The sequence below is a fragment of the Anabrus simplex genome, chromosome 10 (assembly GCF_040414725.1).
Source record: "Anabrus simplex isolate iqAnaSimp1 chromosome 10, ASM4041472v1, whole genome shotgun sequence".
Lineage (NCBI taxonomy): Eukaryota > Metazoa > Arthropoda > Insecta > Orthoptera > Tettigoniidae > Anabrus > Anabrus simplex.
This window is the reverse complement of record NC_090274.1, coordinates 34,060,451-34,084,526: the sequence shown is the minus strand read 5'-3', so window position 1 is coordinate 34,084,526 and position 24,076 is coordinate 34,060,451. Positions and strand designations below refer to the sequence as shown.

The 24,076-nt window shown below is 39.8% G+C and overlaps 1 protein-coding gene across 1 annotated transcript in view; it reads left to right on the top strand.

The window, feature by feature from the left end:
* The window catches only part of LOC136881783 (phosphatidylinositol phosphatase PTPRQ), a 153,892-nt gene that overhangs the window by 69,589 nt on the left and 60,227 nt on the right, over window positions 1-24,076 (top strand). Inside the window, exons 11-13 of the mRNA XM_067154221.2 lie at window positions 5,200-5,318; window positions 9,123-9,306; window positions 19,213-19,524. Of these exons, the coding sequence (XP_067010322.2) occupies window positions 5,200-5,318; window positions 9,123-9,306; window positions 19,213-19,524 (615 nt within the window). The remainder of the gene's footprint in view (window positions 1-5,199; window positions 5,319-9,122; window positions 9,307-19,212; window positions 19,525-24,076) is intronic.

Here is a 24,076-nt window from a genome sequence, read left to right as displayed (position 1 = left end):
GCTTCACAGCACCACACTCACATGCAGCACTTCCAGAATATCCCCACTTCTTCATTATATATCAGCACCTGCTGTGGCCTGTTCTGAAATGGTTGGTTTTGACCATTCATGTCGAGGAAGATCGAAACCTGGCACTTTCTTCATTGTGTCTTTAATTAGAGAGACATTGGTGGGTGAACATTGTTCCCATCGCTTTCTCCATTCTTTGGTTACACTGAATTTTTCATAGGAGGGTAGATCAGTCCAGAGTGGGTTCCGGGATTTTAACCTCATCACAGGTGAATCTCGCAAGGCATTGAACAAGAGTGAGTTCCTGTGTGCTAAGGTCTTCTTGAGCAACTGTACTTTCACTGCTTTTCTCCTCAGATCTGGAGGAGCAATGTTTGCTAAAACAGGCAGCCACTGAGTAGGAGTGGACTTCACTGTACCAGTAACAACTCTCATGGTTTCATTGAGCTGTACGTCGATCTTGCTCGAATGTACGCTGTTTTCCCACACAGGAGCGCAGTACTCACCAGCCGAGTATGCTAGAGAAAGCGAAGCAGTGCGAAGAGTGTTTGCATCTGCACCCCAGTTGCTGCACTCTAGTTCATGCAGCAGATTTACTCTTGTACTCAGGTCCTTTGACAGATTCAGGCAATGCGGTCTGAATGACAAGGATCGATCCAATGTGACACCCAGATATTTTGGGAAGCAGTTTTGAGAGACTTCTGTTCCGTTAAAAACCACATGTAGCTTCCGATTAGCTTCCATGTTATGCGAGTGGAATGCTGTTACTTCCATTTCACTAGGATTTGGCTGGATTCTCCATTTGTAGAAATAGTCACACATGGTAGCTAGGTCCTCTGTAAGTACATCCTCACAGTGTGCCAAATCCGTACTCTGAGTAATTAAAGCTAGATCATCTGCAAAGTGCATCTTCTTTGGGGTTGTTCTTGGCAGGTCGTGGATGTTAAGATTGAATAGAATGGGAGATATAATTGACCCTTGGGGTAAACCTGCTTCTTTCACCGTTCAGAAATACAGCAAGGTGACGGTTGGATAACATGTTGTTTAGTAAGCTCCTGACAAGGGATGACTCGAACAAACTTGAGCAACAGTCCCTCTCTCCAGACCGTGTCATAGGATGATGTAAGATCGACCAAAGCTGCAGCAGTCTTCAGTCTTTTCTGGAATCCTGCTTCAATCTCTGTTGTCAGTGTTAACACCTAATCACAACAACTGCGATTTATTTCTGAAACCCTCTTGTTCATCTGGGATGACTCTTTCTATTGGTTACTGGGTACGGTGGATTACTCTAAGAAGTGAAAGTGGTCAATAATGTGAAGCATCAGTTCCTTCCTTTCCTGGTTCCAACACTGCAGTTACTTTGGCTTGTTTTAACAACTTAGGTAATTTACCAGTTCGTAGAATTTTATTGAAGAAGTTGACTAGCCAATGTTTTGTTCCAGGGCCTATGGCTCGGAATGACAGTTGACAGTCATTTTCATGTTTATGCTACATTTATTTTGGTTTCTGTAATGACAACATATTTCATTTCATTTTTTCTAATTGTAAATTTCCAAACTTAACTGCAGGACGATAATTTTGATGCTGGAGAGAAAATCCGCAAGGGATAGCTGCCCTAGAACAAGGTATACCATACAGTAACAGCATCAAATACTTAGTAATGTACTTAATACCATTTCAATTTTCACACTGTTTATCTTATGATAAAATGAGCTTACATATTTTTAAATTTTGAAATTTTGAAATTCCCCTGTTATACAGCTATCCCCGACGAGGAATACTTATTTTTTACTGTTTAAATGGTGATTTACTATTGAAAATTAATTACATAAAACATCTAAATAAATATCTATTAAAAACAAAACAGGAATATCAAAATGAAGGAATAAATTAGCTGAAAATTTTGTGACAGATCCGTGTACACCAAAGAGTAACCCAATGACTCCCAGCAACTGGTGGGTATGTAATACTTTTCTTCTAAGTACTTAAAACAAGGTTCGTAGTGTCTCTTCTTTTCAGAATCAACTTCTTTGTCCTGTGAAATGTTAATTTCAAACTTTATTGTTGCATCACCGATGTTTCTCTTCCTGTCAATTGGGACAATGTCTGCACGTTTACTGGCTCCGTAGCTAGAGATACAGTGCACTTCTTCAAAGACTTCAAAACTGCCAGATTTTTTGAGGATTTTTGCAGGATCCTATGGTGCCTGGTATTTCTCAATAGTTCCCCTTTTGGCAGAAACCAAGAACATGAGGGAGGTTTCTATCTCGCTGCAGTGATGGTAACATTTTCTTGGCTTCTACCAGGAACACTTCAGACTGTTATCACACTACAGTTTATTTTAATGGCGTTAGTCCATTGGGAAGTTGAAAGTCGTTTCTTTGGTGTAATGCAGGTGTTTGATTGTGTCCATCTGAAAAATGTGAGACACCCTTTTTACTTCAAGACTTCAAGAATAAGTGTTTATATATTCTTCTATATGATTTTTTGTTATTTTTGTTTTTTATGGCATGACAAGTTAAAATGTTTAAAGATCAATTCTTTCATGTGGATTTATAGTGTGACATTTTTCTAGTGTATTCTATAAACTTTATTTTATTTTTCAAGTCTGAAGAAGTCCAATAGGGCTGAAACATGTACCTTTTAATGTGTTTTTACTTAACATTTAATATATTGACCAAGGTGGACTAAATACATATCTATGGTCGAGTGTTAGTTAATTTTGTCAGGTAAACACCAAATGTGTAGTGGTTAGTGTGATTAGCTGCCACCCCTGGAGGCCCGGGTTCGATTCCCGGCTCTGCCATGAAATTTGAAAAGAGGTACGAGGGCTGGAACGGGGTCCACTCAGCCTCGGGAGGTCAACTGAGTAGAGGGGGCTTTGATTCCCACCTCAGCCATCCTAGAAGTTGTTTTCCATGGTTTCCCACTTCTCCTCCAAGCAAATGCCAGGATGGTACCTAACTTAAGACCATGGCCGCTTCCTTCCCTCTTCCTTGTCTATCCCTTCCAATCTTCCCATCCCCCTGCAAGGCCCCTGTTCAGGATAGCAAGTGAGGCCGCCTGGGCGAGGTACTAGTCATCCTCCCCAGTTGTATCCCCTGACCCAAAGTCTGAAGCTCCAGGGCACTGCCCTTGAGGCGGTAGAGGTATGATCCCTCGCTGAGTCCGAGGGAAAACCCGACCCTGGAGGGTAAGCAGATGAAGAAGAAGAAACACCAAGTGTGCCATCAGAAATCTTTTACACAAGAAGACATCACATGACAGAGTGTCGAATGGAGTTTTTTCACCCTTTAAACATTAAACTACCTCTGATGGACATGAACTCATGATCATGGCTCTACCATTCAACTACAGAGGGAGTTTTGGTCTTGATATGATAAGTGTAATAGGAAAGGAAAGCTGGATAAACATAGGGTTACAGAAAGGACAAAAGAATAAAAGTAAACAAATGATAAAAGACAAAGAACACACGATAAAGCTATCCTTGTATTGTGTATGTGTAGTAGCGGCGATTAGCAAGGGGCAAGGTGCAGGGAGGCCTGTTGCCCCCCCACTTTATGGAGAAAATATTACATTTTTATTCCATTTTAGCCGACTGAAACTAGGAATTATTAAAACAAGCCATTTGTACAAACCGTGTTGTCTTATTGGTTAATTATTTCCTTTATTTTCTTTAATTATTAACAAAATTAGCGGAAAGTCATTCGACGCAGGTTACAGATTTGTATAGTGCCACAGCAAGTAGAGGATTCTTTGAATGTGCTGTGAGGAAGGGTGGCAGGAGTGTATTTTTTTGCCAAGTTTATGGTTTACCCGCTTGCTGCACGCATTCGTCTGTTTGTCAGTCTGTTAGTGTGTAGTCAAATGTTAAATGGTTTTTTAATTGTATAATCACGCCGTACTTCTATTTAATTGTAATACATATGTAATATTGTTTTGTATAGTATTGATTCAAAATCTCTGTCCAACTCGTTGGCTGAATGGCCAGCGTAGTGGCCTTCAGAAACACGCAATAGTGATTACATCCTTCCATATAGGGTTGGTGTCAGTGCCCCGGGTTCGATTCCCGGCCGGGTCGGGGATTTTAATCGGTTCTGCTTAATTCGGCTGGCTCAGGGATTGGGTGTATGTGTCTGTCCCAGCACTCTCCTCATCATATTCAGACAACATACAACACTACCATCCACCACAGAAACACGCAATAGTGATTGCATCCCTCCATATAGGGTTGTGTCAGGAAGGGCATCCGGCCGTAAAACAGGGCCAAATCCATATGTGCGTTGCAGTTCACACCTGCGGCCCCACAGGTGTGGGGAAAAAGCAGTAGCAAAAGAAGAAGAATTATTATTATTATATACAAATCTCCAAAAACCATTAATTCCGCACTTAAGTTGGTAGATTTTTTTTTCTATTTTGCTTTATGTCGCACTGACACACATAGGTGTTATGGCGATGATGGGACAGGGAAGGTCTAGGAGTGGGAAGGAAGCGGCCGTGGCCTTAATTAAGGTACAGCCCCAGCATTTGCCTGGTGTGAAAATAGGAAACCATGGAAAACCATCTTCAGGGCTGTTGACAGTGGGGTTCGAACCCACGATTTCCCGGATGCAAGCTCACAGCTGCGCGAACCTTAACCGCACAGGCAACTTGCCCGGTAGTTGGTAGATTGTCAGCCTTTACCTCTATAAATAGTCCGTTATTGGACATTATAAATTTTCCAGCTAACTCATTCCTGGTTGCCAGCGTTTCACCCCCGTGTGCTAGGTTGGGCTCATTAGTTGGTACCTAGCACACCCACCAAGATGCTGGCTAGTGCATACCATGGAGGCCACTGCGTAGGCTACTTAGAGACACCGGCAGTGCCAATGCATTATGAGAGACTTCGTCTCTTTGCCAGAAAATTGATGCCTGCTTGGCCATCAGATGATATAGATGTTGATTCCCATAGAGAACCTGAAATATTTGTCCCGAATGAGTAAATTTATAATGTTGAATAACGGACCATTTATATTGGTCCGCTATATCCGCACAGACCCGGGTACTTTTTGTAGTTTGTACATTTTTTGCATACCCACTTCTGTTTCCCAATTGCTGCTTTTCTCTCTCTCTCTCTCTCTCTTGGTGAATAGCTAGCAAAAAGATTGATTTTATATTGTAATGAAATAAATCTGTCCTGACTTATTTCAGCACCTTTGAGGGTATTCAATCTTCAGATCCTGAACGTTTCTGCAACCGGACTAGAAGTGGGATGGAAAAAGCCTCGTCATCCCAACGGACACATCAGCCATTATATTGTCAGATACAAAGTGAGTTATGAGTACTCTGCAGTGAGTAGTTCTTTTATCTTGTGTAATTTGCTTGTCTGCCCGTTAGTATCGACTGCATCTTGCTGATCTCAAGCTCGGATAAAGGAGGAGGGTGAATGGGCTGTGTTGCACTGTACTGCCGTAAGTTCTGTCAGTAAAATCTTAATGCACTGTAATATGATAATTATGAATGAAGAAGTGTGGCATTGTCTTTGTCCACAAGGTCAACTTCACGACTCTGGAAGTAACCAGCTTGCAGTGTGCCTGTTATGCATGATTTCATATGTAGAATCATGGCTAATGTGCATATGGTTTGCCACGTCATCAACAGTTAGTCGTCTGTTATTCAGGTTCATATCATGCACTTGTTCAATATTGGCACCAGTTAAGGCTGAAGATGTACGCCTGGATCTTTCCTCATCCTTCACACTTGTGCAAATCCTTTTGAACTGTTCAATCCCCTAGTAAACACTTTGCTGTGGTAAAACATTGTCCCTGTATTGTGCTGGAAGTCTTCTATGAATTTCCGCTCCTGGTACAGCCTCAGACCACAAAAATTGGATTACAGAATGCTGTTCTTCCTTGGTGCAAACAGAGAGTGGCACGGCCATATTTAAGTCGCAACAGCGCAAGCTGTACTGACCTGATAACGCTGAAACTTACCACAGACGTAAACTACGGTGTCATCTAGCGGCTGGTGAGCATATAGTGCCACAGAGCCAACCTAAGGACAATTAGAGCAAAATTGCCGATGCTTATTGACTTTCCTATGTAATCTCTTTCATTTACACTTTCCAAAATGACAAATACAAGGTGTCCATATTAAAGGTATAATAATATAAAATTTAATAACTTGAGAAATAATGGAGATACTTATTGGCGGTTTGTTTTTACAAGTAGCATAACTCAAAATATTTCCTGTGTTTGCTTGCAGCAGGTGGTATGCACGTAATTGAATTGTTCACAAAAAATGTGCATGCTAATAGACTGTAGCCATGTAGACTCCACTGCAGAAGGTGTTCTGTGTGCTTTCTCTTGCAGAGTTAAATCTGTTACACTGGTACAACATAGATTGTGTATGAGTATGGACTGTTACCAACTGTGTTCCCACTTGCGTAAAATTCAAGAAATGGGACAAGCGCCTTAGGGGATTTAGGAGCTTGCTTTCGATGTCGGGCCACCACACCAGGCATGCAGTTCCAGAGGCTACTATTGAGTTAATCTGAGAGTCCTTCAAGGGGAGCCCTCGTAAGTCAATGCAACAAGCAAGTAGGCAGTTACAGTTATCTCGTTCGACAGTACACGATGTCGTCCATGAAAGGTTGCACCTACGGGCGTAAAAACTGCAGCTCCACTGCAACATCAAACCTCAGGATAGGCCGCGATGGCAGGCATTTGCGGAGACAATTCTGGAAACAAGGCATTCTTCCATTCGTTTTGTTTCTCAGGCGAGGCTACTTTCCATACATTCCGGCATGATAAACAAGCACAATTGCCGCATATGGGAAACTGAGCCTACCCCCAACATAGTGATAAGAGTATGAACGGGTCTCTCCGAAAGTGAATGTGTGGTGTGGATTGTTGAAGGAGAGGGTTATAGACCCATTCTTCTTCGCAGAGGCTACAATTAATGGAACACATTACCTAGACAAGTTGGAGTGTATGTTGCGCCATAACTTCCTCGTGGTGTGATTCTTCAGCGATATGGTGCACCATACAATTATGCAGAACTTGTGAAGGATTTCATGAATCGTGAGTTCCCACATTGCTGGAATGGGAGAGGTAGTCCATCGACTGCTTGGTCCCCCTGAAAGCGCCAACATTACACCACTTGATTTTTTTCTGTGGGAGTTTGTCAAGAATCATGTGTACCTGATGCCAGTTCGTGATCTACCAGATCTGCACCATCGCATTCATGCAGCTGTCGCAATTGTTATGCCTACAATGCTGCAGAACACTTAGAGAGAAGTGGAATATGTATTAAATGTCTGTCACGCCACTATTGGTGCCCATATCTAGTAGGTGTGTAAAAAAAAAAAAAAAAAAAAAAAAAAATATAATAATTGAGTTACCCTGTTACTAGAAACAATCAATCAATCAGTACTGATCTGCATTTAGGGCAGTCGCCCAGGTGGTGGTTTCCCTATCCATTGTTTTCCTAGCCTTTTCTTAAATGATTGCAAAGAAATTGCAAATTTATTGAACATCTCCTTTGGTAAGTTATTCTAATCCCTATCTCACCTTCCTATAAACGAATATTTGCCCAAATTTGTCCTCTTTAATTCCAACTTTATGTTCATATTGTGATTTTTCCCACTTTTAAAGACACCACTCAAACTTATTCATCTACCACCTCTCTGCTTACAGCTCAGTTCAAACTTTGCAATATTTTTGTTATGCTACTCTTTTGTCGGAAATCACCCAGAACAAATCGAGCTGCTTTACTTCGGATTTTTTCCAGTTCTTGAATTAAGTAATACCGGTGAGGGTCCCATCCTCTGGAACCGTACTTTAGTTGGGATCTTACCAGAGACTTATATGCCCTCTCCTTTACATCCTTACTACAACCCCTAAATACCCTCATAACCATTTGCAGAGATCTGTACCCTTTATTTACAATCCCATTTATCCCCAATGAAGATCTTCCCTTATATTAACACCTAGATACTTACAGTGATCCCCAAAAGGAACTTTCACCCCATCAACGCAGTAATTAAAACTGAGAGGGCTTTTCCTATTTGTGAAACAACCTGACTTTTAACCCCATTTATCATCATACCATTGCCTGCTGTCCATCTCACAACACTATCGAGGTCATTTTGAAGTTGCTCACAATCTTGTAACTTATTTATTATTCTGTACAGAATAACATCATTTGCAAAAAGTATTATCTCTGATTCCACTTCTTTACACATATCATTGATATATATAAGAAAACCTAAAGGTCCAATAATACTGCCTTGAGGAATTCCCCTCTTAATTATTACAGGGACAGATAAAGCTTCGCCTACTCTAATTATCTGAGTTCTATTTTCTAGAAACAGAGCCACCCATTCAGTCACCCTCTTGTCTAATTCAATAGCCCTCATTTTTGTGAGTACTCTCCCATGATCCACCCTATCAAATGGCTTAGATAGGCCAATCACGATACAGACCATTTGACCTCTTGAATCCAAGATATTGGCTATATCTTGCTGGAATCCTACAAGTTGACCTTCAGTGGAATAACCTTTCCTAAATCTGAACTGCCTTCTATTGAACCAGTTATTAATTTTGTAAACATGTGTAATTTCCTAAAGCTTACATGCAATGCATTTCAAATTGACTGGCCTGTAATTTTCATCTTTATGTCTATCACCCTTTCTTTTATACACAGGGGCTACTATAGAAACTCTCCATTCATTTGGAATAACTCCTTCATGCAAACAAAAAATCAAATAAGTACTTCAGGTATGTACTATATCCCAACCCAATGTCTTTAGTATATCCCCAGAAATCTTATCAATTCCAGCTGCTTTTCTAGTTTTCCCTTAAAGTCTGCTGACATAGATGATCAAACCCAATATCCTGTGAATAGAAAAGTATATATGTGGGGGCATGATAGCTGTGTGTATCACTGGCTTCTCACCAACATGGCCATGGATTGGATCCTGAGCAGTGCACATAGAATTTTTGAGATAAAAATTCAAAATCTTTGTAAAACCAGAGGTCTTGTGGTTGTGATCATAATATAAACAGTCACATAAAATTGCAAACTTATTTAATACAGTACATTATATAATACAGGATTGTATATTGTTCCAGTGTCTGCAACTCCTGGCTTGCCCATTGTACAACTGTAGCGAGTCTTATGGTGAAGCGATTTCTCATACACAAAAGGCCGCCCTTTCGAAATTACTCCCCCATGCCCAGTATGAGATCTCCGTCGCAGCAGTCACAGTGAAACAAGGACCTTTTTCCAGGGTCAGAGGAGTTACAAAGCCTGCAGGTATGACATCTGTGTTATGGGAAACAATATACGCTCACTGGCACAAATTCTGCAGCATATAGTAAATGTTGAAGAAATGTGTAATTATCTTTTTAATCAAAGTTTAGCAGTTTATGCTGTATTTTCAGAGGGGCAAGTTGTTGGCTTTGGTTTGCGAGCAAACAATGAAATGTGGATTGTCTTGTTGTTGTTGTCGTCGTCGTCGTCGTTGTCGTTGTTGTCCATCCCACCTTGTCCTCTGCTAACCTTTTGTCATATTCATACCTTGGTCTACCCCTGCAGTTTTTATGGCTTACACTTCCCTCAAAAAACAAAACAAATGAACAAGTCCTGGGTGTCTTAAGGTGAGTCCTATCATTCTCTCTCTTCTTCTAGTCAAATTTTCCCAAATTGTTCTCCTCTCGCCAATTCAACGCAGTACCTCTTCATTCATAATTCAATCTATTCACCTCACCTTCACCTTTCTTCTGGAATACCATATTTTTATTGTACTAGCCTTGATTTTTAATTCTCATCCAACCTGGAAAACACATCACTGGATGTGAGGTAATAATGTTTTCCTGCTCTTTCAGTCACATGTGTTTCTAGGATGTTTCTGTCATTGTAATCAGTATTCTGGAGAAAACATGCTTTTTAGTCCTGAAGATGCTAAAGAAGCTGTTGCTTTCATGGAAGATGGTCACAGCATGCCCTGCACTGCAGAAGTGTTGAGAACTACACCTTCTATGATATTTCAGAATTGTAAGAAGGTGCAAAACTGAAGGCTGTTCAAGGAGACCAAGATCAGGCCCGAGAAAAGCAAAATCTGCAAGAGATAACTTCTTAAAACTTCAAGTTCTCCATAACCATCAGACCACCACTGTTGAAACACGAAATAGAGTCCATCAAGTTTGAGTGGTCAGTATTAGTGTCTGAAAAAGCCAGTCTCCATCCCAGAAGACTCACCGAAGCCACAAAACTGCCAAACAGCATAGCGCAGCTTGACTGCATTTTGCAAGGGAACATTGCGGCTGGACAGTACAGTATTGTTCAATGATGAGTTGTGATTTGGTCTGCTATCACCTGACAGTAGAGAAAGTCTGGAGAATGCCTGGGGTGATTTTCCGGTGGTCTGGGCAGCAATCAATGTGACTGCAAGGATGGATTTGGTCTTCGTGGAACATGAGAGCCTTGCAGCACATCGATGTGAGGAGAAAATCCTTTTGGAACATGTGCCTTTCATTCCATTTTTTGGGGACTATTTCACACTACTACTGAACAATGCACACCGACATGTTGCGAGATGCATATAACTGTTCTTTGATGGAGTGGAGATTCATGTTATGCTTTGGCCTGCTTGAAGTCCCAAATTGAAACCTATTGAGCATTTATGAGGTTAGGTGGGGAGAATGGTCTGTTAGCACTATCCAGAAATCCTACAGGACCAGGAATACAAACTATATTGTACTGGTGAGAGGACAGCAGTTGGAATTCATTGGAACTCTTGTTTATTTGATTGTATAGAAAATTCATAATTTAATCTTGTTAATCGCCTTTGAATGATTAACATAAAACAATTAAAGGAAGAAATTTGAAAATAAATTCATAATAATTGAAACACATCGTAACATCAGAATTTAAGAACAAGGTTAGGCTATTTGCTCTACATCGCACTGACACACATAGGTCTTATAGCGACGATAGGATAGGAAAGGCCTAGGAATGGGAAGGAAGCGGCTGTGGCCTTAATTAAGGTACAGCCCCCAGCATTTGTCTGGTGTAAAAATGGGAAACCACGGAAAACCATCTTCAGGGCTGCTGACAGTGGGGTAAGAACCCACTATCTCCCAATTACTGGATACTGGCTGCACTTAAGTGACTGCAGCTATCGAGCTCGGTAACAAGGTTAGGATACAAGACAACTATTGGTAGGATGTGGAAAGCGACGGTAACCCTGCGAGGTAGTGGAAGGTAGCCTTTTGTGACCAGTAAATCAGAAAGGGTAATCTTCTTAGGAGTATTATATATTTAACTTTTTTTAAAAATGACATATTCAAAACTCAAAAGATAAATAAGATTATAGTAGTAATCTGATTGAGAAAAAAGAAAAAATGTTCATTGAACATACCTTGAGAAAGATGTGCGCAGCGTGCTAAAATAAATTATTTACAAGTTACTATGCCTTGGCATTTGAATGAAAACATGTCCAAACCTATTACCACGATTCACGTCACTGAAACTGAGGGCTAGTCCCCTTTTACACAATCTCAGCATAACTAAAATTTTACATAAACAAAGAATATGATATTATGTCAACTGAAACACTTCAGGAGATGAAAGTTAAAATAATGTAATATAAAAGTGAAACAGAAACCAATGGATGGCAAACCTGATGGATAAATTAAAGTTAATACAAATTAAAAGGTTGAAAAGAGGTTTGCCTCCAGCAAAGTTGAAAATGAAGTTTAGTTGAACTAACTCATTGCGAAATTAAAAGTTAGCAGGAAAAGTAAGATCCGAGGGCAAGCTCCTGCATATTTAAAGAAAAGAATTACATTTAAAATTTAATTGAAGTTACAACCAAACATGAAAGAAACAAGAATGCTTACCGTGAGATAGGCAGGTTCCCGTATGGGAGCTCGGCACGAGCAGTCCAGTCACTGAGACGGTCAACCAGGAAAGACAACAGATGCTCCCACCGAAGGAACAAAAGTTCAAGAAACAGGAAATGGTGTAAGTACAAAAGGAGACCAATAAGACAGCAGAGTTAACCTCAGAACCTTACATTAACCAATTACATTCGCTGTTGTTCTCTCCAATTAATTTCTGTCCTTGCTTGCTGATGCTGTCAGTCACACAATTTCTGGAAGGGTCCAAGCTTATAAAATCACAAATGATACTTCTAGACTATCGTGTGTTTCAGAAGTCCAAAAGTTCAGATCTACAAATTTTTTTTTTTTATATACAAGATTAAATAATGAAATTTCTATACAATGAAATAAATAAGACTTCCATTGAATTCCAACTGCTGTCTTCCAACCGGTACATATATGAAAGGAAAGCAAAGGAAGCTGCCAAAAGAGCAGTAGCACAAGGAAAAGCAGATGAAGGACTGTACTGTCATGTGGAAATGGCTGATGATTATGAGATTTATAAGACAGCCAAATTAAAATAAAATGGTACAAAAGATTTCCATACAACCAAGAATGTCAAAAACATTCATGGTAATCTACCAACATCACACAAGGAGAGGTGGTGGTGGTGATTATTGATTTAAGAGGAAGTACAACTGGGCAATCAACCTCTATTAACACTAATCAGAGGGAAAAAATGAAACGGACCCGACACTTTGAAAGACAAGGGCCATGAAGGGCGTGAAAATGAAAGACTCTCTAGGCCTCCACATGTAATATCATTGGGGTCAGAAAATAATTTGATCAAGGGAGGTGGGATAGGATAGAAGAAAGTGAAGAGCCTGACACAAGAATGTTGAAGCAATGCCAGGACTCAGCTAAGGACCCCTTTGTTGCCAACTCACATTCCTAAGTTAAGAGCCCCTTGGGCCCCTTTTAGTCACCTCTTATGACAGGCAGGGGATACTGTGGGTGTTATTCTACTACCCCCATCCACAGGAGGGATCAGAAAAGGAAATCTTCTGTCACTGCTGGTAGGAATATTATGACCACCTACTAAATGAAGAGTTCATAGAAAGAAATTTTAACTAAAGGGCCTGGATTAGATCCACAGCAGGCTCAGAAATGAAGAAGAACAACAAAGGAACATATCCCTTGGTGCAAAGATACATCACTGCATCTGGTATTCAATGCAATGGTGAGTTGATGCACGTATCAATGCTAACGGAGGGCATTGTTTGGAAATTTCCTGTAAGGAAGAATTTCGTGTGATATGCTGATATGTTCTGTTCTGTGTACTCAGGCTCCCCATTACAGCTGTACGGTGTCAGCACGAATGTGTTGGGTTTGTGCAGCTTTACCTTAATTGCTTTGACTGTAGTTGAAAATGAATGCGAACGCCATCTGTTGCACGTTGTTAGAATCACAAAGATGTTCTCTTTGCAATAGCACTGCTCTAACTATTTATTCTCCTTGCATTGCCGAGCTAGATTCAAAGAATGACACTAGCTTCTGTTTGTTTACACCAGGGCCACTAGAACGCCCAAAATCTCATGCATGCAAACAGCGGCGCAGAGTTCCTGTGCACAGTGCATCGGTCCCGCTTGGCTCAGCTCGGACCAACGCTTCATCTCTGGGCTACTCGGCTAAGCTCGGCTCAACTCGGCTCGGATTTGGAGCGCTACGGAGCAAGTGAGGAAGAGGGAGACAGGGGGAGCGAGCGAGACAGGCTTGGGGAAAGAGAGAGACAGCGCTATTGCTCCAAATCGAGGAGTGGGGCTCTGCACTCTGGTCAACCAAGCGAAGTCGTCTTTTGCACCGTGCACAGTGCATGCACCAGGCGCATGCACCAGGCGCATGCATCCTGAGAGGCCCTGGTTTACTCTATAGCTTCCTCATGGTGCGGTGTTTTGTTTTCTTTGCTAAATGATGATATTGAAAGAGAAGTGTACTGTGATAGTAATTTATTTAGACAAAGAGAGAGTTCAAGTGAACCTAGTGACGATGAAAATATCAATTATGGTGAAGACGACTGTGGTATTCTCAATATTGTTTTACCAGCAACAAGTGGAGGTGACGGGACTTCACACTACTGTAAATTGCCTCAAAATGTGTACATTCTGGTCCTCATCATCATCACCACCACCATTTCACTTTATTCAGCTGTAGCCGGGTAGGGACAAATATGGTTCCTCTTCACTTTCTTGGGCTTTCCACCACTCCGTCTCCAACACTGTGTCCCAGTGCAGGTTTCTTTCTGTAATACTGCATTGGATTGTGTCCTTCCATCTCAATCATGGTCGTCTGCAGCCTCTCCTTCCTTGCATTTGCATTTCCATAATTTTTTTGGCATTCTTTCATCACTCATTTGCTTTATATGCCCAAACCATCTTAGTCAGCTCTTCTCTATTCTACCATTGATTTTTTCCACTCCAATTTCTTTCCAGATTTTCCCAGGACGAAAGTTTGGGACAGTCTAGTGCAAAAAGGAATTGGACAGGGATTAATAAAAATGATCATGGCATTGTACAAGGAATGTTGTAGTTGCGTGCAAACACAAGGTGGTTCAAAATCACTAATGGGCTGAGACAGGGAAGTGTTCTATCGGCAATCCTGTTTACAATGGTAATGGATGACATCATGAGAACAGCAAAAGCAACATATGGAGGAAGAGAAATGAACATCATGTTATTTGCAGATGATATTGTGATTTGGGGAGAAGAGGACATGAAGGTTCAAGAACAGTTGGATGTGGTGAATGGGAAGATCAAAGAATGTGGATTGAAAATTAGTGTAGAAAAGAGTAAAACTCTTGTTATGACTAGAGGGGAGAAAGACAGGAAAGGTCAGATTAGACTTGGAAGTAGTGGAGATATTCAAAGACCTGGGGAGTGAATTAATGGTGAATGCTCACCTGGATGCTGAGATTGGTAAGAGGATTCAAGCTGGAAGTTGTTTCTATCATAGTGTAAGAAACATGTTACGGGACAAAGATATGCCAATGGAAGCAAAGGAAACTATGTACAGGATATATTACATACCCATAACAACTTACGGAGCAGAAACTTGGACAATGACAAAGAAGGATGAGAGTCGAATACAGGCAGCTGAAATGAAGTTCTTGAGGAGTATGGTACAGAAGAGTAGAAGAGACAAAATAACATTCTGTTCCTATCCCCGATAAACTACAATTTACTAGCAAACAGGTTTTGAAAATAGATATTCCTGACAATGTTACAGAACTGGACTTTTTCAAATTTATTTTTTCAAATGACTTATAGTTGATTTTCTATTTGTGTCTCTATTTCTTGTGTATGTGCACGAGTTTTAAGAACACTGTGGAGAAAGCAAGGCAGTCTAAGAGTTATAGAAAATGAGTTCTAACGTGGAAATAAAGCGTTTTCAGACCCGTGTCCATGTAACACATTTTATTCTTGTTCGCGTGAGGAATGTGTCCTGAAACTTTGGCCATACTTGAATTTTTACAATCTGTATAAAGTTCCTGTAGTTCTTAGGTTACTTGGCATTGGATAGATTTTATTTTTCTTGTGTCTAGCATTAGATGGCTGGGACAAAGGGTTTTCCATTGGGGGATGCAAGATCAACAACTTGAGATTTGCTGATGACACCACCTTGATAGCATCATCTGAAGAGGAGTTGACAGAGTTGATCAAGAGAGTAGAGGAAGCAAGCCTAGAAATTGGATTACGCCTAAATCGACAGAAAACCAAAGTCATGATTGTTGATTGTAAGAACAACAACAGTCCACATATCAAACAGATTGGAGGGTGTGAAGTTGTACATCAGTATGTATATCTAGGCTCCTTACTATCCAATTCTGGTGGTTCCAAAGATGAAATAAAGCGAAGAATTGAAATAGCAAAGGTAGCAATGATCCGTCTGCAGAAGATCTGGAAAGATAACAACATCACCATTAAGACAAAGAAGAAGCTCGTTGAATCTCTAGTCTTCTCAGTCTTCTTGTATGGCGCAGAGACGTGGACCATCCTCAAACGTGATCGTGAACGGATAGAAAGCTTTGAAATGTGGTGCTGGAGGAAAATGTTAAGGATTCCTTGGACAGCTCATCGCACGAACACATCAATCCTGAACCAACTTCAGATAAAAGTTTGTCTATCGTGTAAGGTCTCTCAGCGGATTGCACGCTACTTTGGACATATAATGTGCCGAGATGGTAGTCTTCAAAAGCTGATTGTTGAGGGCAAAGTCCAGAGAACCAGACGAGGACGAATACCAACGCGATGGATTGACATGGTGAACGGCCCCCTACAGTGTTCTCTCAGAGTAACCACATTGAAAGCGTTAGGTAGGGAAGAATGGCGGAGTACGGTTCATCGGCTAGAGGGCTGAATATTATGATAGTCATGACGCCTCAGTCATGAGGCAAAATGAAGAAGAAGAAGCATCCATTTTGCTTGATTTCTCTCTTTAATGACTGTTTTGACTCTCTCTTTCTGCCAAGGTATCTCTTTATTTCTTCCAGGTCGATATTGTGCCATTACAAGTCTTGATTCTGGTGTCTTCATCTTCTTCACAAATGGGTCACTTAGGACCACATGGAATCAACATTTGTTGAGCTTTCCTCCTTGCCTAATAGTTCTTCATTTTCATCGATTGTTTTAATTTCTGTTCTTTCGACCAAGTACGTCATGTTGGTTTCTTCTCCTCTTCCACAAATCCCGTTGTGTGAACAATTTTCCTGATTACATTTCTATCGTGCAGATTAAGTGATCCTAATTTAGCGAGGCCTTTCTCTACTTGCTTATACCATTTTGATCTCGTACGTTTGATTTGCAAAAGTTTGTGTATTCAATAAGTAAGTCTGTTGTTATTCATTCTTTCCAAATGACTTAAAAATTGAATTCGTCGCAGTCTCATTGCATCAGTAAGTTTAGATATTTTAAAATATATTTCCAAGTTGGGTTTGGGGTAATGTATTCCACTTTCAGTTCTTGGCTATAAGATTTTTCTCATGATTTGCCATTCTTTAATTGTTTCTATAATTTTTAAAATCTAAATTGAGCCGTTCTGAAGCATAATGTGCTTAAGGTTTGATCACTGTTATGTAATGATGAATTTTACCGTTCCAGGACAAGCAGTTTTTGTTATAAACATTCTTTGTGTATTGGAAAGCAATTTCCATTTCCTGAATTCTTGAAGTTACTGATTTATTTTCAGTGCCATTTTCAGTGCTTAAATTCTTTTACTCTTGCAATTTTATTTATATCAATGGTAAGTTTAGGTAGAGCAGTTTTGATATTTGTCATAAATTTAGTTTTATTTTTTTTCATATGGGATTTTAATTCCTATTTTTGCTGCTTGCTCTTCCAGTATAGAAATCCCTTTGTGTGCATCAGAGATGTCTTTGGCTATTACTGCCATATCATCAACAAACACTAGACAGTCTATGCCAGTACCCTTAATTTTTGGTCCTAGTCGGTGACATGGTATATATATATATATATATCGTATGGCTTTACAAGTACACAAAAAATATATATATATATCAAATGGAAATGTCCAAATTTGACAACCAGTCCAGAGCACTCGGAGTCACTTGATGTAGAAGCCTCAGATCACCGTTAAATGCTCGAAGTGTGCTCTCCTTAACGATGTGTTCCATTGTCTGCTCCTCCGCTCCACAGTCGCAGTCAGCAGACGAACGGAAACCCCATTTCTTCAACATGTAGCCACACCTCCCTTGACCCGTCCTAATTCGGTTCAGCTTCGACCAGGTTTGACGCGGCAGTTGGAATCCTTCAACCTTTGATGGTTATGAATTTCATGTTTTTGGTCCGTATTGAACAATATATAAGTAATAATAATAATAATAACTTAAATGTTTCCACCTTTTCAATACAATATATTCACAAATTTACAAAATTATACGGTACTAGTTTGTTATTCTTTAAAATAATATTGTCTTAGGATTTCGCCACAAATGATCTTTGCTCCAATACGGCTGATGATGACCCCTAGATGGGTCGAAACTAGTACCGTATAATTTTGTAATTTTGTGAATATATTGTATTGAAAAGGTGGAAACATTTAAGTTATTATTATTATTATTCCTTCAACCTTCTTTGTTGGATCTTGAACCAAGTGAGCGTTGTTGGGTGGATGTTCATGCCAATGCTGTCGCCACTCAGAGGTCATGTCGAAAGAATTGATACTTTTAAAATCAGTCCAGGGTAGTTTGTGTGATTTCAGACGAGTTGTTGGTGGGTGTTGTAGGGCATCGTACAAGGGAGAGTTCTTATGAGAAGAGATCTTCTTGAGCAAGTTTACCTTAGCCGCTTTCCTCCTTAGATCTGGCGGGGCAATATTAGCTAAGACAGGTAACCACTGAATGGGAGTAGATCTGGCAGTACCAGTGATAACTCTCATGGCTTCATTAAGCTGGACATCAATCTTTGTTGTGTGAATGCTGTTTTGCCATACAGGAGCACAGTATTCACCAGCAGAATACACAAGAGTGAGTGCAGCAGTGCGTAGGGTATTGGCGTCCGCACCCCAGCTACTTCCGGCAATCTTGCGGAGTAGATTCACTCTGGAGCCAAGTTTCTTAGATAACGTGATGCATTGTTGTTTGAATGTCAAGGACCGATCCAGAGTGATTCCTAGATATTTGGGATTGTAGTTATGCAGTACTTCGGTTCTGTCGAAAGTCACCTGTAGCTTCCTATGGGCTTCCTTATTATTTAGATGGAATGCAGTAACCTCAGTTTTATTTGGGTTAGGTTGAAGTCTCCATTTATGGAAGTAGTCATTCAATTTCATCAGATCACTTGTCAGTACATTCTCACAGTGCATAAGACCTTTACTCTGGAAGACTAACGCTAGGTCATCTGCATACTGGATTTTCAATGAGTCAGTGTCTGGCATATCATGAATATACAAGTTAAACAGAATGGGGGCCAGAACTGATCCCTGAGGTAGGCCATTGTTTAGAGTCCTTCATCTGGTAGATTGTCCGTTCAGAAACACCTTAAAGCGTCGGTCAGAGAGCATGTTGTTCACTAGAAACGCCAGCTTTGGTGACATGGTGCACCTGCTTTTCTCCACTCTCTGACAATGTTTCCAAGAGCACAATTAAACAGTAAAGGAGAGAGGCCATCACCTTGACATACACATGTATTTATTTCAAACTAATCACTACATCCACCCATAAACTGTACTTTAGGTTTCATTTCAGTCAGTGTATTTTTTTGATAAAAGGAAAGAAAGCACTGGTCTGAGTTAAGTTGTATTTGTTTCTCTTTTTAAATTACAGAACCTGCAGCAGCTCCCCTCCCCAGTGCCAAACCCATCATATACAGTGACGTGGATTCCTTGACGGTAACGTGGCTACCTGTCGAGGACTGCTTCAAGTTGAACGGCTTTCCCATTGGCTACCTGTACAGTCTGTACCGTGTATCCTCGATCACCACTTTGGTAGAGGAAGGGAATACATCCCACCCACCTGTTACCTTCATCAGACTGCTACCAAACCAGCAGTACGAAGTGCACGTCCGACAACTCGTCACCGGCAATCTGTACAACCGCGATAAGAAGCTTGTCATCAGAGGAAGAACAAATCCAACTGGTTGGTACATTCTTCTCTACTATGGTCAATTTTATCTTCTTTACTATGGTCAGTTTTAGGTTAAATATTATCATAATAAGCTAGAGGATAAATGAAGTCTTACTGGGTGAGTTGGCCGTGCGGTTAGGGGAGTGCAGATGTGAGCTTGCATCTGGGAGATAGTGGGTTCGAGCCCCACTGTCAGCAGCCCATAAGATGGTTTTTCCGTGGTTTCCCATTTTCACACCAAGCAAATGCTGAGGCTGTACCTTACTGAAGGCCACGGCCGATTCCTTCCCATTGCTAGGCCTTTCCTATCCCATCGTCGCCATGAGACCTATCTGTGTCGGTGCAATGTAAAGCAAGTTGTAAAAAATATAAGGTCTTATATACAGCACAAAGCACAATGTACAGAGACATGGTCCTTATGATTTTATTTATATACATTAACTACTTTTACAGTTTTTGGAGACACTGAGGTGCTGGAATTTAGTCCTGCAGGAGTTCTTTTAAGTATGAGTAAATCTACCAACATGAGGCTGACATATTTGAGCCATGCATGTACAGACAGACAGACAGACAGACAGACAGACAGACAAGAGATGACAGGAAATTAAAAAGTGCATATACTTATTACTGTGGACAAAATGAAAGCAGGAATAAAATTATTTTGAAATCATGAGCAATATACAGGCAAAACTCTTGTTTTATATATACAGATATGTTCTGTTTTCAGATAGACTTGCTGGCAGTAGCAGCGATTGGGAATTAGAAGTGGGGGGAGGAATTTTTACGAGCAACAAAAAGTACCTGGGTTTGTGAGGCAGGGGCGGGGGAAGATATATACATCAAAACTTTGAAAAAAGAAGCTACAAAATTGAAAGTTTTTTATGCTCTCTGAACAAATTTCAACAGAGAGGTAAAGGTTGACAATTTCCCAACTTAACACATTGCTGGTCGGATGCTTAAGCTTGTCACATACCCTGTGGACCGGACATTTTTCTACTAAGCATACCAGGGTGTACTTGATTATAGAAATGTACATACATATTAAACCAGTCAATATTTTATCTTTAAAGTTGGTATGGGTACTCTCCAATGCCCCTAGTAGTAGTCGATCTGCCTTTACAAAACCATTTTCAGCGTCAATTCCTAACACATCATTAATGTTTGCATCGTTGTCATCATCAGAATCACTTGAATAAAGAAGTACACTAGGTAAATTACGGCCTGTAGAGGCTTTAATATCACTTCCACTATCACTCTCACGTTCAGTTTCCACTAATTCATTAGACTATTTCCATTTGAACACTCATCGACATATAATTCTTCTAAAATATCGTTGTCAGCTAACACCGTATTCCGCGGGTGCTCCATCTTGTCATTGACTGAATCGGCAGAAAGAAAGTCGACGTTTCAAAACTAAATCAAAGAATAAAAGACGCCATGAATAAAAGAAAAGTGGCAGATATACATCTACGATTTATTCTACTCAATGTGCACGTCCGAAATAGTTCAAGATATGGTCAAGAGATGTCACAGGAAGACCGAAAAGAATGTCGTGAATAAAACCGAGATTTCTCGGGGCCCGTCACCTATCGCTGGCGAGCGTACTACAAGATTTCTCGGGGCCCGTCACCCATGTGTTAAGTGCAGTAATAAGAGTTTTTGGAGAGTTTGATTCAATACTACAGTATACAATAAAACTTTCACCAAAGGAACTCTGTTACACACGTATTACAATTAAATGGACTTACGGCGAGATTGGTATAATAAAAAATCATTTAATATTTGACTACACACTAAAAAATTAACCGACACTAAAGAGACTGCTAGACTGATGAATGTGCGCAGCAAGCGGGCGAATCCTGCCTCAGTATCCATAATCTTGGCAAAAAATATATATACCCCTGCTACCCTTCCTCATAAGCACATAGCACATGGTATACGTTGCATCGTGCGTCTCCACTTCTTGCTGTGGAGCTATGCAGATCGGTTAGCTGTGATGAATAAATATTTTGTGTGTATTTCCGCTAATAATTTTGTTAATAATTAAAGAAAATAAACAAACAAATTGACTGATAAGATGAGGGCTTGTACAAATTGCTTATATTTTTATAATTCCTGTAATTCCTAGTTTCAGCTGGCTAAAATGGAATAAAAATGTAAGGTTTTCTCCACAAAGTGGAGGGGGCCCCTTGCTCCCCTCAATCGCCACTACTGCTTGCTGGACTGAGTGGCTCAAGTCGTAAAAATGCTGGCTTTCTGAGCCCAAGTTGGCAGGTTCGATCCTTGCTCAGTCTGGTGGTATTTGATAGAAAGGAAGTAGGACTATTAGGCAGTACCATATGGCTGATAAAGCAGGCATGAGGGAGTTTTTAAAATTTAACTATGATCGGTGGAAAACAGTAAATAAAAATGTAAAGAGACTCTGGGATGGGTTTAAAGCTATTGTTGAGTAATGTGAAAATAGGTTTGTACCTTTTAAAGGTGGTAAGGAATAGTAAAGACCCACCTTATTATAATAGAGAAATAAAGAGACTAAGAAGGAGGTGCAGACTGGAAAGAAATAGAGTTAGACATGGCTGTGAAAGTAAGGAGAAATTGAAGGAACTTACTAGGAGATTGAATCTAGCAAGGAAATCAGCTAAGGATAACATGATGGCAAGCATAATTGGCAGTCATGCAAATTTTAGTGAAAAATGGAAGGGTATGTATAGGTACTTTAAGGCAGAAACAGGTTCAAAGGACATTGCAGGAATCATTAATGAACAAGGGGAGTGTGTATGTGAGTAGCTGTAGCTCTAAAGTTCTCAACATAATAAGTTAACATCTCAGCGGTTGAAGGAAATTTCATCACACACTTGGCAACAACTTTTACTACAACAACGTTCCCTTTCGACTAGTACTCTTACTTCAACATGTCCAACAACAAAGACCACATCAAAGAAGATGGCCTAATGACGTCTACATGAACTTTAATATGACCTACGGCATCCAGCATTCAAACTAATATTATCTCAAAAAGAACCATGCCATATTAAGATTCTTCAAATTTATAAGCACATAAATGAAAAATTAATATCAACTTCAAGAACCAAGGACTATTACCAGATTTAAAAAAAAATTAATGCTCAACATTCCTAAAGTTTTTAACAACATGCCTTTTGACAATTAATTGGAATGTGGTCTCCTATTTTTAACTTTATTGTAATATCTTTTAATATCGTGAATCAACCATCTATGTCATAATTCTTAAATAATTGTCATGTTTTTAGACTCAAATATTAACACAAACATTATTAAGCAAATAGTATACTAGATATCATATTGTAATAGTTGTTAAACGATCTCTAATCCATTTTGCAGGACATAGGTACTTTTCAGCAGTATTCATAAGCCATCCCCAATCAGGTACCTGATCTATTCCTAAGGTAAAAATATGGCTGATGATGCCTGCTATTGATAGGCAAAACATGTACCATCCAATGTATCAATTTTATGTTGACAATTTTGATAAGGACAAAGTCCTAATGTTTAAGATTGTTTTGAATAGGTGGGTAAACAATAAAAACATACTAGTGTTATTTAATACAAATACTTTCAATACGGATCAAGAAATGATTTTTATCTCGTGTAATAAATGGTATGCTCCGAGCTGTCAGCTGAGCGATGGCGTGAGATGACATTAGTAGACGAATAAATTTGAGTGATGTCTTTAAAAGTAGGAAAGATCACAATATGGAGGTAAAGTTGGAATTCAAGAGGACAAATTGGGGCAAATATTCGTTTATAGGAAGGGGAGTTAGGGTTTGAAATAACTTACCAAGGGAGATGTTCAATAAATTTCCAATTTCTTTGAAATCATTTAAAAGGCTAGGAAACAACAGATAGGAAATCTGCTACTTGGGCAACTGCCCTAAATGCAGATCAGCATTGATTGATTGATTGATTGAAAAGGTGCTCAAATATGTCCGCTTCATGCGAGTAGATTTACTGGTATGTAAAAGAACTCTTGCAGGGCAAAATTCCAGCACCTCGGCATCGCCGAAAACTGTCAGAGGTAATTAGTGGGACGTAAAAAAAGCATTATTATTGGACTGACCTTGCTTTATGGGAGTGGATATATTGTTTGTTAGCTATACTAACAGACATGAAGACAGCTAAAATGATCACTGGTACAAACAGGTGAGAACAGTGACAGGAGTGTAATGGAATGAGGAGACAACTTCTAAGGTAGGAATAAACTTGATGCATAAAGCTGTATGGATGAACTAGTTTTTGTGGTGAGCTCATACAAGGCAAATGGAGAATTATAGTTCACTTAGGAGAATAATTGACTCAACCGTGGAAGATAAGAGAAGTAGAGGGAGACTATGACATCAATGTTTAAACTCCAATTTTAATGACTTAATTATAAGATATGTGGTACTGAACCCTTAGAGCTAGAAAAAAGGAGATCGTGGAGAAATGTACTTAATTTACAGGTTCTTGCAGACAGAATACTTAATAATAATAATAATAATAATAATAATAATAATAATAATAATAATAATAATAATAATAATAATAA